At 43.6% G+C, this 15,916-nt stretch overlaps 1 protein-coding gene across 2 annotated transcripts in view; it reads left to right on the forward strand.

Moving 5' to 3' along the window:
• The window catches only part of LOC124040439 (poly(ADP-ribose) glycohydrolase-like), a 107,467-nt gene that overhangs the window by 39,024 nt on the left and 52,527 nt on the right, over nt 1-15,916 (forward strand). For both annotated transcript variants that reach the window (XM_046357643.1, XM_046357642.1), the window contains one exon: nt 9,725-9,879. In XM_046357643.1, the coding sequence (XP_046213599.1) occupies nt 9,725-9,879 (155 nt within the window). The remainder of the gene's footprint in view (nt 1-9,724; nt 9,880-15,916) is intronic.

The following is a 15,916-nucleotide window of genomic DNA, read 5'->3' on the forward strand; positions in this document are numbered from 1 at the left end:
AATCACATTGCTCCCTAGTGGGACCTGTCAGCCAATCAGTCAATAATCACATTGCTCCCTAGTGGGACCTGTCAGCCAATCAGTCAATAATCACATTGCTCCCTAGTGGGACCTGTCAGCCAATCAGTCAATAATCACATTGCTCCCTAGTGGGACCTGTCAGCCAATCAGTCAATAATCACATTGCTCCCTAGTGGGACCTGTCAGCCAATCAGTCAATAATCACATTGCTCCCTAGTGGGACCTGTCAGCCAATCAGTCAATAATCACATTGCTCCCTATTGGGACCTGTCAGCCAATCAGTCAATAATCACATTGCTCCCTAGTGGGACCTGTCAGCCAATCAGTCAATAATCACATTGCTCCCTAGTGGGACCCAGCCAATCAGTCAATAATCACATTGCCAATCAGCCAATCAGTCAATAATCACATTGCTCCCTAGTGGGACCTGTCAGCCAATCAGTCAATAATCACATTGCTCCCTAGTGGGACCTGTCAGCCAATCAGTCAATAATCACATTGCTCCCTAGTGGGACCTGTCAGCCAATCAGTCAATAATCATTGCTCCCTAGTGGGACCTGTCAGCCAATCAGTCAATAATCACATTGCTCCCTAGTGGGACCTGTCAGCCAATCAGTCAATAATCACATTGCTCCCTAGTGGGACCTGTCAGCCAATCAGTCAATAATCACATTGCTCCCTAGTGGGACCTGTCAGCCAATCAGTCAATAATCACATTGCTCCCTAGTGGGACCTGTCAGCCAATCAGTCAATAATCACATTGCTCCCTAGTGGGACCTGTCAGCCAATCAGTCAATAATCACATTGCTCCCTAGTGGGACCTGTCAGCCAATCAGTCAATAATCACATTGCTCCCTAGTGGGACCTGTCAGCCAATCAGTCAATAATCACATTGCTCCCTAGTGGGACCTGTCAGCCAATCAGTCAATAATCACATTGCTCCCTAGTGGGACCTGTCAGCCAATCAGTCAATAATCACATTGCTCCCTAGTGGGACCTGTCAGCCAATCAGTCAATAATCACATTGCTCCCTAGTGGGACCTGTCAGCCAATCAGTCAATAATCACATTGCTCCCTAGTGGGACCTGTCAGCCAATCAGTCAATAATCACATTGCTCCCTAGTGGGACCTGTCAGTCCAATCAGTCAAGCCAATCAGTCATTGCTCCCTAGTGGGACCTGTCAGCCAATCAGTCAATAATCACATTGCTCCCTAGTGGGACCTGTCAGCCAATCAGTCAATAATCACATTGCTCCCTAGTGGGAAGTCCAAGATTGAGCTCTGGGAATTAATTTGCATTTTATTGCATGACATACAGTAGGGCAAAAAGGTATTTAGTCAGCCACCAATTGTGCAAGTTCTCCCACTTAAAATGATGAGAGAGGCCTGTAATTTTCATCATAGGTACACTTCAACTATGACAGACAAAATGAGAAGAAAATAAATCCAGAAAATCACATTGTAGGATTTTTTATGAATTTATTTGCAAATGATGGTGAAAACATACACTATGTACATTTGAAGTCGGAAGTTTCCATTCACTTATGTTGGAGTCATTAACTTGTTTTTCAACACCTCCACAAATGTCTTGTGAACAAACCTATAGTTTTGGCAAGTCAGTTAGGACATCTACATCTATTTCACTTATAATTCACTGTATCACAATTCCAGTGGGCCAAAAGTTTACATACACTAAGTTGACTGTGCCTTTTAAACAGCTTGGAAAATTCCAGAAAATTATGTCATGGCTTTAGAAGCTTCTGATGGGCTAATTGACATAATATGAGTCAATTGGAGGTGTACCTGTGGATGTATTTCAAGGACCTACCTTCAAACTCAGTGCCTCTTTGCTTGACATCATGGGGAAATCAAAAAAACTCCGCCAAGACCTCAGAAAAGTCTTGTTCAACCTTGGGAGCAATTTTCAAACGGCTGAAGGTACCACGTTCATCTGTACAAACAATAGTACGCAGGTATAAACACCATGGGACCATGCAGCCATCATACCGCTCAGGAAGGAGACGCATTCTGTCTCCTAGAGATAAACGTACTTTGGTTCGAAAAGTGCAAATCAATCCCAGAACAACAGCAAAGAACCTTATGAAGATTCTGGAGGAAACCGGTACAAAAGTATCTATATCCACAGTAAAACAAGTCCTATATCGACATAACCTGAAAGGCTGCTCAGCAAGGAAGAAGCCACTGCTCCAAACCTACCATAAACAAGCCAGACTACGGTTTGCAACTGCACACGGGGACAAAGATCATACTTTTTGGAAAAATGTCCTCAGTTCAATTTTTTTGTTTCATCAGACCAGTTTGGCCATAATGACCATTGTTATGTTTGGAGGAAAAAGGGGGAGGCTTGCAAGCTGAAGAACACCATCCCAACCGTGAAGTACAGGGGTGGCATCATTATGTTGTGGGGGTGCTTTGCTGCAAGAGGGACTGGTGCACTTCACAAAATAAATGGCATCATGAGGCAAGAAAATTACATGGGATATATTGAAGCAACATCTCAAGACATCAGTCAGGAAGTTAAAGCTTGGTCGCAAATTGGTCTTCCAAATGGACAATGTCCCCAAGCATACTTCCAAAGTTGTGACAAAAAGGACAACAAAGTCAAGGTATTGGAGTTGCCATCACAAAGCCCTGACCTCAATTCTATAGATAATTTGTGGGCAGAACGGAAAAACCGTGTGTGAGCAAGGAGGCCTACAAACCTGACTCAGTTACACCAGCTCAGTCAGGAGGAATGGGCCAGAATTCACCCAACTTATTGTGGGAAGCTTGTGGAAGGCTACACAGAATGTTTGATCCAAGTTAAACCATTTAAAGGCAAGCTACCAAATATTAAGTGGGTGCATGTAAACTTCTGACCCACTGGGAATGTGATGAAAGAAATAAATGCTGAAATAAATAATTCTCTCTACTATTATTCTGACATTTCACATTCTTAAAATAAAGCGGTGATCCTAACTGACCTAAGACAAGGAATTTTTACTGAGATTAAATGTCAGGAATTGTGAAAAACTGAGTTTTAATTTATTTGGCTAATGTGGATGTAAACTTCAGACTTCAACTGTCTACACTATATTGTGTGTGTGTGTGTGTGTGTGTGTGTGTGTGTGTGTGTGTGTGTGTGTGTGTGTGTGTGTGTGTGTGTGTGTGTGTGTGTGTGTGTGTGTGTGTGTGTGTGTGTGTGTGTGTGTGTGTGTGTGTGTGTGTGTGTGTGTGTGTGTGTGTGTGTATGTAAAGACTAGATTAAATCAGGATTAGTCTGATGGGTGACAATATTAGCTTGTGAATGATTTATTATCACTCGTGAATGATGCCCAGCATAAAAAAACAATGCCTTTCTTTTGCAACTTTTTTCGCAATCGCACACCTCATGTAGCCTAGCCCATAGGCCTGTATCTTTTTTTTAAATAAGGTTTTGTATCAAAACTAAAGCGGCCAAATAACTTCTTTAAAAAATAAGCACATGAATCTGCTTTACAAGGGGTGTAAGAGCCTAACTGAGATACATAAGCCAAGCGTGAATTTGGGGAAGATCATTTTCACCATAAGAAACCTTTATAATAAAAGTGTTACCTGCATAATTGCATTTGCGGTCACTTTTTATAACGATGCTTTCCGCTAATGGGACATTCCCACTTATAGCCTACTACCATGTGCACATTGCTGCACTTATAATGTGAAGAAATAGCCTACTACCACGTGCACATTGCTGCACTTATAATGTGAAGAAATAGCCTAATAGTTTATCAACATTTAAAGCTAAACGTTCTGATCCATTGCGTCAGCCACATTGCATAAAAAGTGTTTTTATTTTTTAATGCCATTGGTTGTATACATTTGGGATCTATCGCATCCAACAACTGTCCCAGACTATGTTTGGAATATTTATTTCTCACACAGAATAGGTCTACTTTTGTTCTGTGCTGTTGCTGTTTGTTAGGTCTACTGATCTTGTTGGCTGGCGAAAAGTACATGTAGACGGTTCTTCCGATAGTTCAACATGCACCCCGGAATTGGAAAAGGACGAGCACAGTTGCATCCCCGATGTGTCTCTGTCTTCACTTGTAGCCTGTGAGACCCGATCACGTGACGAAGCGCGCAGCACTCAGGGAGAAGCGCACAACGGCCACTGACCAACGAAAGGCATGGATACATTTTTTTTTAGGGTGCGTTATGACCACGCAAAGGGGATGCCTCCGTGAAATCCTAAAGCATTATCAAGTGCTTGTCAAATTGCGACTGAGTGACTGATGTAGTGTGTACAGCCTGCGCCAAAAAAAAACAAAAAAACAATGCAGAGCTCATGCCTTTTCAAGCGACTTTTTTCAAATCATCATAAGAGTTGCATCATACAATGTATTAAACATCTGAACATAAAGACCAACATTTGTAGAACTAAAAGTTACATTAATAACTCTAAATGAATAGGAACATCTATTTCTTTGTTAACCGCTCAACATGGAATAGCCCCGTGTTTATTTATTTATTTATTTATTTATTTCACCTTTATTTAACCAGGTAGGCTAGTTGAGAACACCTTTATTTAACCAGGTAGGCCAGTTGAGAACACCTTTATTTAACCAGGTAGGCTAGTTGAGAGCACCTTTATTTAACCAGGTAGGCTAGTTGAGAACACCTTTATTTAACCAGGTAGGCAAGTTGAGAACACCTTTATTTAACCAGGTAGGCCAGTTGAGAACACCTTTATTTAACCAGGTAGGCCAGTTGAGAACACCTTTATTTAACCAGGTAGGCCAGTTGAGAACACCTTTATTTAACCATGTAGGCCAGTTGAGAACACCTTTATTTAACCAGGTAGGCCAGTTGAGAACACCTTTATTTTCAACCAGGTAGGCCAGTTGAGAACACCTTTATTTAACCAGGTAGGCCAGTTGAGAACACCTTTATTTAACCAGGTAGGCAAGTTGAGAACACCTTTATTTAACCAGGTAGGCCAGTTGAGAACACTTTTATTTAACCATGTAGGCCAGTTGAGAACACCTTTATTTAACCAGGTAGGCCAGTTGAGAACACCTTTATTTAACCAGGTAGGCAAGTTGAGAACAATTTCTCATTTACTATTGCGACCTGGCCAAGATAAAGCAAAGCAGTTCGACAGATACAACGACACAGCGTTACACATGGAGTAAAACAAACATACAGTCAATAATACAGTATAAACAAGTCTATATACGATGTGAGCAAATGAGGTGAGAAGGGAGGTAAAGGCAAAAAAGGCCATGGTGGCAAAGTAAATGCAATATAGCAAGTAAAACACTGGAATGGTAGATTTGCAGTGGAAGAATGTGCAAAGTAGAAGTAAAAATAATGGGGTGCAAAGGAGCAAAATAAATAAATAAAATAAATACAGTTGGGAAAGAGGTAGTTGTTTGGGCTAAATTATAGGTGGGCTATGTACAGGTGCAGTAATCTGTGAGATGACTCCCTCAAATCCTTTGGAGAAAATACCCTTTCTATTCAGCTTTGTTCAATTATATTCTTCGTACTATAAAATAAGGCCACAGAATTCTAAGCAAATCTTGTCTCTATATTACATGGGTTTTGTTAGACTTTTTTAAAATGTAGATGTTGCAAAGGTCTGCATCAGTGTGGAAGCAAGGAGATGCTAAATGTTTTTATTTATTTTTTTATGTTAATTAATGTTCAATTTGCCCATAAGACCTACAGTTTTTGCTTGACAAATCACCGGTTGACACAATTTCGTGACCGCCACAACCCTAACATAACTGTAGAGCATGAATCCCATGTTAAGACAAGGTCATTAATAGTTAACAGATATCTAGCTGACAGGCATTTAGTTGTGAATTCTGTACTGTAACTAGATCACCTGGCGCGTGCTGCACAACAAGGCTCCGGTCTCTCGTCGTTGTGTGTAAACAAACACCATGTGACGTGAGACTGGGGATTTACCTGTAAGCTTCATAATGAACGATAATGTGACAGGTGTAATGAACACTGCAATCTGCTTTTATCTCCTAACGGTATTGCACAAGTTTGACTGCAGGGATTTACTTTAAGTTGCTACAAATATTAAATTATATTTATAAAAAAATAAACTTTCAATAAATAGTTTCAACGGTATTGACGAAATTGGGAAAAACCAGCATGTGGCTTTTTCCCCAAATACCTCAGTATACGGTACATACCTCACAAGCCTTAGGCTACATGTTGAAATGTTAAGGACCATTCCCTGACATGAGCATCAGTGGACCTCTCCAAAAAATAGAAAGACAACTAGATTCCACAGCACAAACAGATTCCAAGCCCCCGGATTAGAGCTAACTTGGCCATAAAGAGTCAGCTAGTCTGAGATGAGATTGAGCCTCTTGAAATCTATTGGTTTTCTGTGAGGTGCTGCTGGAGGAGCCTGGACCAGAGATTAATAGGAAGACCCAAGCCGAATGGGCTCAGTCCCCATTATATTCCTCCTCTCTCTAACTCCAAATTGGGAACTCGTGCCGATCTAGCTCTCTGATTTATGTATTGAATGTGTCAGCAGTCATGACGGTGTGCAAAGAGTCACTTGTAATTCTTTTTGATTTGAACAAGGGACCAAAAAACTACCTTCGTCATTTTTCCTTAACCACCATTTTGTGAGAAAATGATTGTTCTCTGTCGTCACGGTGCCTCTGTAGCAGGTTTTGTGCCGATTTAGGACAAATCTGGTCTAGTGTGTGTATCGTCTATTCTACATTCGTCTCGTTCCACTATGCTCTTTTTCACTTACATTTTATGCCAAAAGAAATGACTACCACTTACGTTAAAGACATTGTGTATTTGCTAACCCTCAATCCGGATTAGTAATTTAGCCCTACTTGAGTTAAATAGATTATAGATGACCCTCGACTGTGATTAAGGCTATACTGGTTGATTTGAACATCTCCACGAGTAAGGGCCTAAATTAGTATTTTGTTAATTTACTTAATATCATTCAGCTGCCTTGTTTTTAAATGACCAAACTCATTATTTTGACCTCCCTTAATCAACCCTTTGTCTTCTTCCAAAATGGCACCCTGTTTGTCTGCTTCCAAAATGGCACCCTGTTTGTCTGCTTCCAAAATGGCACCCTATTTGTCTGCTTCCAAAATGGCACCCTATTTGTCTGCTTCCAAAATGGCACCCTATTTGTCTGCTTCCAAAATGGCACCCTATTTGTCTGCTTCCAAAATATAATAATAATAATAATATATGCCATTTAGCAGACGCTTTTATCCAAAGCGACTTACAGTCATGTGTGCATACATTCTACGTATGGGTGGTCCCGGGGATCGAAAATGGCACCCTATTTGTCTGCTTCCAAAATGGCACCCTATTTGTCTGCTTCCAAAATGGCACCCTGTTTGTCTGCTTTCAAAATGGCACCCAGTTTGTCTGCTTTCAAAATGGCACCCTATTTGAAATATCAGTGTTTCCAAACTCTACTCCTCCAGTACTCGCAAACAGTACACATTGTATTGTAACCCCAGACAAACATACCAGATTCAACTTGTCAACTAACTGAGCTTGTCCGGAGCTACAATAAAATGTGTGCTGTTTGAGAGGACTGGAGTTTTGAAACACTGCCCTATATAGTGCACTACTGTTGACCAGAGCCCTATATAGTACACTACTGTTGACCAGAGCCCTATATAGTACACTACTGTTGACCAGAGCCCTATATAGTGCACTACTGTTGACCAGAGCCCTATATAGTACACTACTGTTGACCAGAGCCCTATATAGTGCACTACTGTTGACCAGAACCCTATATAGTACACTACTGTTGACCAGAGCCCTATATAGTGCACTACTGTTGACCAGAGCCCTATATAGTACACTACTGTTGACCAGAGCCCTATATAGTACACTACTGTTGACCAGAGCCCTATATAGTGCACTACTGTTGACCAGAGCCCTATATAGTGCACTACTGTTGACCAGAGCCCTATATAATGCACTACTGTTGACCAGAGCCCTATATAGTGCACTACTGTTGACCAGAGCCCTATATAGTGCACTACTGTTGACCAGAGCCCTATATAGTGCACTACTGTTGACCAGAGCCCTATATAGTGCACTACTGTTGACCAGAGCCCTATATAGTGCACTACTGTTGACCAGAGCCCTATATAGTGCACTACTGTTGACCAGAGCCCTATATAGTGCACTACTGTTGACCAGAGCCCTATATAGTGCACTACTGTTGACCAGAGCCCTATATAGTGCACTACTGTTGACCAGAGCCCTATATAGTGCACTACTGTTGACCAGAGCCCTATATAGTGCACTACTGTTGACCAGAGCCCTATATAGTACACTACTGTTGACCAGAGCCCTATATAGTACACTACTGTTGACCAGAGCCCTATATAGTGCACTACTGTTGACCAGAGCCCTATATAGTGCACTACTGTTGACCAGAGCCCTATATAGTACACTACTGTTGACCAGAGCCCTATATAGTACACTACTGTTGACCAGAGCCCTATATAGTACACTACTGTTGACCAGAGCCCTATATAGTGCACTACTGTTGACCAGAGCCCTATATAGAGCACTACTGTTGACCAGAGCCCTATATAGTGCACTACTGTTGACCAGAGCCCTATATAGTGCACTACTGTTGACCAGAGCCCTATATAGTGCACTACTGTTGACCAGAGCCCTATATAGTGCACTACTGTTGACCAGAGCCCTATATAGTGCACTATTGTTGACCAGAGCCCTATATAGTGCACTACTGTTGACCAGAGCCCTATATAGTGCACTACTGTTGACCAGAGCACTATATAGTGCACTACTGTTGACCAGAGCCCTATATAGTGCACTACTGTTGACCAGAGCCCTATATAGTGCACTACTGTTGACCAGAGCCCTATATAGTACACTACTGTTGACCAGAACCCTATATAGTGCACTACTGTTGACCAGAGCCATAGGATGCCATTTCAAATGCACCTTTGTATTTTCCTTAAGGAATGAATGAACCAATCAATCGCCATGTTTTAAGGAACAGGCACCAACCCTGGTGTTTTTGGATTCACAGACGAGGGCTTTAAATGGCCAACATCATTATGTTGACCTCCTTCAATCACCACTTTGGCTATTTTACTCCACTACTGCTATTTTACTCCACTACTGCTATTTTACTCCACTACTCCTATTTTACTCCACTACTCCTATTTTACTCCACTACTCCTATTTTACTCCACTACTCCTATTTTACTCCACTACTCCTATTTTATTCCACTACTCCTATTTTACTCCACTACTCCTATTTTACTCCACTACTGCTATTTTACTCCACTACTGCTATTTTACTCCACTACTGCTATTTTACTCCACTACTGCTATTTTACTCCACTACTGCTATTTTACTCCACTACTGCTATTTTAATCCACGTTTACTCCACTACTCCTATTTTACTCCACTACTCCTATTTTACTCCACTACTGCTATTTTAGTCCACGTTTACTCCACTACTGCAATTTTACTCCACGTTTACTCCACTACTGCTATTTTACTCCACTACTGCTATTTTACTCCACTACTCCACCTTTACTCCACTACTCCACGTTTACTCCACTAAGAAGTCAAGCAACTGTAAGTCTCTCTGGACAAGAGCGTCTGTTTAATGACTCAAAAATGCAAGTCAAGAAATTAGTTTGTCTTTTCCCCCAGCCCATCCCTCTGCTGAAGGAAGGGGTGAACCACTCCATCACCCTGTCTCAGATGCAGGTGGCTTCCCTATTGGCCAATGCCTTCTTCTGTACCTTTCCCCGACGCAACTCCAGGAAGTCAGAATATTTCAACTACCCTGACATCAACTTCTACAGGTACTACTTACGATGTTTCATATTGTCATATAACATTAGGACATTCCCCTGACATCAACTTCTGCAGAAAGGTGTGAGTTTACCCTCCTTCCTCTTTGATCACAAAAGAGGCACATTTTTGTAGAATAGTTCATATATATATATATATAAATAATAAATGCCATTTAGAAGACACTTTTATCCAAAGTGATTTACATTGTGGATATGTTTTGTATACCATTGATCCAGGGGTCAAACCCACTATCTTGTCGTTGCTATACCAACCGAGCTAATGTGAACCACCGGAGCTCAGTTGGTTTTAGTTCTCGTCATATTTTTACGTTAGGATGCTGAAAGGTGTATCTATTGACATAATCTTTTCACATCAGAAGGCAACGGCCAATAGAATAGCTTTGACAAGTCAAGAGTTCTGTGTTCCCACGGGAACAGTTAGCGTCTGCGTTCCTGGAGCATAGACATTGATGTCTTGTAGGCGGGCTGACATCAGAAGGCAACGGCCAATAGAATAGCTCTGACAAGTCAAGAGTTCTGTTCACGGGAACACAGTGGGACAGTTAGCGTCTGCGTTCCTGGAGCATAGACATTGATGTCTTGTAGGCGGGCTGTCATCAGATAGACGAGGAGGTCTGAAACGAGTCCCATTTCCATAAGGGGGCACTAGTCTACTGACTTTGCTTTCCTCACTAATCACTTTGTCTTCTGTACTCTCTCTGAGGTAGTTGTTCAGTATATCTCTTCATATTTGTCTGAAAGCTTCAGCAACGCTTACATTCTGTTGTTGTTGTTGTAAATATAGGCCTTGTACTACTTCCATGTCTAACCACTCATCATTTTTTTATTTCAAATCAAATCAAAATCAAATCAAATTTATTTATATAGCCCTTCGTACATCAGCTGATATCTCAAAGTGCTGTACAGAAACCCAGCCTAAAACCCCAAACAGCAAACAATGCAGGTGTAAAAGCACGGTGGCTAGGAAAAACTCCCTAGAAAGGCCAAAACCTAGGAAGAAACCTAGAGAGGAACCGGGCTATGTGGGGTGGCCAGTCCTCTTCTGGCTGTGCCGGGTAGAGATTATAACAGAACATGACCAAGATGTTCAAATGTTCATAAATGACCAGCATGGTCAAATAATAATAAGGCAGAACAGTTGAAACTGGAGCAGCAGCACAGTCAGGTGGACTGGGGACAGCAAGGAGCCATCATGTCAGGTAGTCCTGGGGCATGGTCCTAGGGCTCAGGTCAGTTGAAACTGGAGCAGGAGCATGGCCAGGTGGACTGGGGACAGCAAGGAGTCCTCATGTCAGGTAGTCCTGGGACATGGTCCTAGGGCCCAGGCCAGTTGAAACTGGAGCAGCAGCATGGCCATGAGTTTGGATTTGAGCATGGATTTGAGTTTTTATTTTACTAGGCAAGTCAGTTAAGAACAAATTCTTATTTACAATGACGGACTAGGAACACTGGGTGAAATGCCTTGTTCAGGGGCAAAACGACAGATTTTTACCTTGTCAGCTCAGGGATCTGATCCAGCAACCTTTCGGTTACTGGCCCAACACTCTAACCACTAGGCTACCTGCTCTAACCACTAGGCTACCTGCTCTAACCACTAGGCTACCTGCTCTAACCACTAGACTACCAGTCTCTAACCACAAGGCTACCTGCTCTAACCACTAGGCTACCTGTCTCTAACCACCAGGCTGCTCTAACCACCTGTCTAGGCCACCTGTCTAACCACTGGGCTACCTGCTCTAACCACCAGTCTCTAACCACTAGGCTACCTGCTCTAACCACTAGGCTAGGCTCTAACCACTAGGCTACCTCTAACCACCAGGCTGTTATAACCACTAGGCTACCTCTCTAACCACCAGGCTGCTCTAACCTGTCTCTAACCACCAGGTCTAACCACTAGGTCTCTAACCACCAGGCTACCTGTCTCTAACCACCAGGCTACCTGTCTCTAACCACCAGGCTACCTGTCTCTAACCTCCAGGCTACCTGTCTCTAACCACCAGGCTACCTGTCTCTAACCACCAGGCTACCTGTCTCTAACCACCAGGCTACCTGTCTCTAACCGCCAGGCTACCTGTCTCTAACCTCCAGGCTACCTGTCTCTAACCGCCAGGCTACCTGTCTCTAACCGCCAGGCTACCTGCTCTAACCGCTACCTGTCTCTAACCTCCAGGCTACCTGTCTCTAACCGCCAGGCTACCTGTCTCTAACCGCCAGGCTACCTGTCTCTAACCGCTAGGCTACCTGTCTCTAACCACTAGGCTACCTGTCTCTAACCACTAGGCTACCTGTCTCTAACCACTAGGCTACCTGTCTCTAACCACTAGGCTACCTGTCTCTAACCACTAGGCTACCTGCTCTAACCACTAGGCTACCTGCTCTAACCACTAGGCTACCTGCTCTAACCACTAGGCTACCTGCTCTAACCACTAGGCTACCTGCTCTAACCACTAGGCCACCTGTCTCTAACCACTAGGCTACCTGTCTGTAACCACTAGGCTACCTGCTCTAACCACTAGGCTACCTGCTCTAACCACTAGGCTACCTGCTCTAACCACTAGGCTACCTGTCTGTAACCACTAGGCTACCTGTCTCTAACCACCAGGCTACCTGTCTCTAACCACCAGGCGACCTGTCTCTAACCACCAGGCTACCTGTCTCTAACCACCAGGCGACCTGTCTCTAACCACCAGGCTACCTGTCTCTAACCACCAGGCTACCTGTCTCTAACCGCCAGGCTACCTGTCTCTAACCGCCAGGCTACCTGTCTCTAACCGCCAGGCTACCTGTCTCTAACCGCCAGGCTACCTGTCTCTAACCGCCAGGCTACCTGCTGATTGGGGTGCACATTGAACACTAATAACTTACCATTATAAGAAACGATTCAATAAGGATCAGTCTCCCTCAATTACGGCGCTGGCATGCCTTTTATCCAACTACCACAAATGAACACACAACAGTCCAGCATAAATTCAAATGAGCCCATCTTTTAAGAGCCACTGTTCGACTTATCTTTATTTCGTTACCGGATTACATTTCCATAACTGCAGACCATTTCCATTCAATGTTACTTGTATCAACATTGTATGGCTGTTTATTGAATGTGTTTTTTAGTGTCTATGAGAGAGGGTTATTCGACACATAAGATGCCTTCTGTGTCAGGTCAGTGCTGTAGCAGATCTATTTCACACGATCAACATGGGAACCAAACACCAGGTAACAGTAATGTTGACCTGTCCCCTAGAGGGGAGAATATTAACCATGAGTTAGCCAGCTAACTTGCCTAAATGTTCAGAAAAAAACAAAAAAAAAAACATTTTGGTTGAAATGGACTTGGTCGGCCTCCCAGGTGGCGCAGTGGTTAAGGGCGCTGTACTGCAGCGCCAGCTGTGCCACCAGAGACTCTGGGTTCGCGCCCAGGCTCTGTCGTAACCGGATAGACGCATGACTTTAAGCCTTCGTCTCTCCCGAGCCCGTACGGGAGTTGTAGCGATGAGACAAGATGGTAGCTACTAAACAATTGGAAACCACGAAATTGGGGAGGAAAAGGGGGTACAAAAAAATGGACTTGGTCTAATTGTCTGAACAACCAAAAATACAAAAAAAATCACTAGTTATTTTGGGTTGTTTATTCAAGAGGTGACAATGACAAAAATTAGTTGGCACTCAGCCTACAAAACGGGAACATTCTGAGGGTCAAAACGCTGCCCGGTTGGTCTGTTTGGTGGCGGTAAAAGGATCCTTTTGGGATTTGACAGAACGTTGTCCTCACAGCAGACTCTCTGGCACTCAGACTTTATCTTGATCTTGACTAACCGGTCTCACAGCGTTCTCGACTGCATCACTTCCTCTATGTCTGGCAAATGCACCCATGTACTGTACCACCACTTTGATTATGAGCCAAATTATACACGAGGTAGCAGACAGTCCAGTTATTCTACAGGGTCACCTGAAGGTGGTCTAAGGTGAAGACATGATATCTCTTACTTCCTTGTTCACTCGCCCTCAATAGTCTTGACTCAGTGAGGCAAGCATTAGTTACCTGAACACTTCTCTGCAGAACAGTGCAGTGCAGTTAATGATTGATATTAACATTTTTATTAGGGTATAAGACATAAGGGTTCATACAAGCATTATAACCGCATCGTAATCCATGACGGTGCATTCTGAAAAGTATGCAGACCCCTGTCTATATAAGGTCACCCAGTTGAGAGTGCATAAACCAAGCCATGAGGTCAACGGAAGCCACTCCTCAGTAAAAAGGCACATGACAGCCCGCTTGGAGTTTGCTAAAAAAAGGCACCTAAAGGAATCTCAGACCATGAGAAACAAGATTCTCTGGTCTGATGAAACTAAGATTGAAGTTATTGGCCTGCAAGCCAAACATCTGGAGGAAACCAGGCACCATCCCTACGGTGAAGCATGGTGGTGGCAGCATCATGCTGTGGGGTGTTTTTCAGCGGCAGGGACTGAGAGACTAGTCAGGGTTGAGGGAAAGATTAATGGAGCAAAGGACAGAGAGATCCTTGATTAAAACCTGCTCCAGAGCGCTCAGGACCTCAGACTAGGGTGAAGGTTCACCTTCCAACAGGACAACGACCCTAAGCACACAGCCAAGACAACGCAGGAGTGGCTTCGGGACAAGTCTCTGAATGTCCTTGAGTGGCCCAGCCAGAGCCCGGACTTGAACCCAATCGAACATCTCTGGAGAGACTTGAAAATAGCTGTGCAGCAACGCTCCCCATCCAACCTGACAGAACTTGAGGATCTGCAGAGAAGAATGGGAGAAACTCCCTAAATACAGGTGTGACAAGCTTGTACGTCATACCCAAGAAGACTCAAGGCTGTAACTGTTGACAAATGTACATGCTATATACAGGATGTTACGGTACAGAGTCAATGTGGAGGCTATATACAGGGGGTACCAGTACAGAGTCAATGTGGAGGCAATATACAGGGGGTACCAGTACAGAGTCAATGTGGAGGCTATATACAGGGTGTTATGGTACAGAGTCAATGTGGAGGCTATATACAGGGGGCTATATACAGGGTGTTATGGTACAGAGTCAATGTGGAGGCTATATACAGGGGGTACCGGTACAGAGTCAATGTGGAGGCTATATACAGGGGGTACCGGTACAAAGTCAATGTGGAGGCTATATACAGGGTGTTATGGTACAGAGTCAATGTGGAGGCTATATACAGGGGGTACCGGTACAGAGTCAATGTGGAGGCTATATACAGGGGGTACCGGTACAGAGTCAATGTGGAGGTTATATACAGGGGGTACCGGTACAGAGTCAATGTGGAGGTTATATACAGGGTATTACGGTACAGAGTCAATGTGGAGGTTATATACAGGGGGTACCGGTACAGAGTCAATGTAGAGGCTATATACCGGGGGTACCGGTACAGAGTCAATGTGGAGGCTATATACAGGGGGTACCGGTACAGAGTCAATGTGGAGGTTATATACAGGGGGTACCGGTACAGAGTCAATGTGGAGGTTATATACAGGGTATTACGGTACAGAGTCAATGTGGAGGTTATATACAGGGGGTACCGGTACAGAGTCAATGTAGAGGCTATATACCGGGGGTACCGGTACAGAGTCAATGTGGAGGCTATATACAGGGGGTACCGGTACAGAGTCAATGTTGGAGGCTATATACAGGGGGTACCGGTACAGAGTCAATGTGGAGGCTATATACAGGGGGTACCGGTACAGAGTCAATGTTGGAGGCTTCCTGATTTCAAACCCAACCTCCCCGAGTACTGTCCTTGGAGAAGATCTGATAACAGAATTGTTGTTGCCAGTGGTGGTGCGGTTTTTACTCCCTAATAGAGGAGCTTTTACTTCTACCGGTGACTTTATAGGATTAAAGTAATGTAATACTAGCGCCTCACTCTCTAATTCCTGAACGGAGAAGACTGGAGCTGCTCTGTACACACTCACCATCTCTGTCTGCATCACACTTTTTTTGCATTCCAAATGGTACCCACCTCTCCCAAAAAACCCTTTTATAGT

This window comes from Oncorhynchus gorbuscha, linkage group LG07, assembly GCF_021184085.1.
Source record: "Oncorhynchus gorbuscha isolate QuinsamMale2020 ecotype Even-year linkage group LG07, OgorEven_v1.0, whole genome shotgun sequence".
Lineage (NCBI taxonomy): Eukaryota > Metazoa > Chordata > Actinopteri > Salmoniformes > Salmonidae > Oncorhynchus > Oncorhynchus gorbuscha.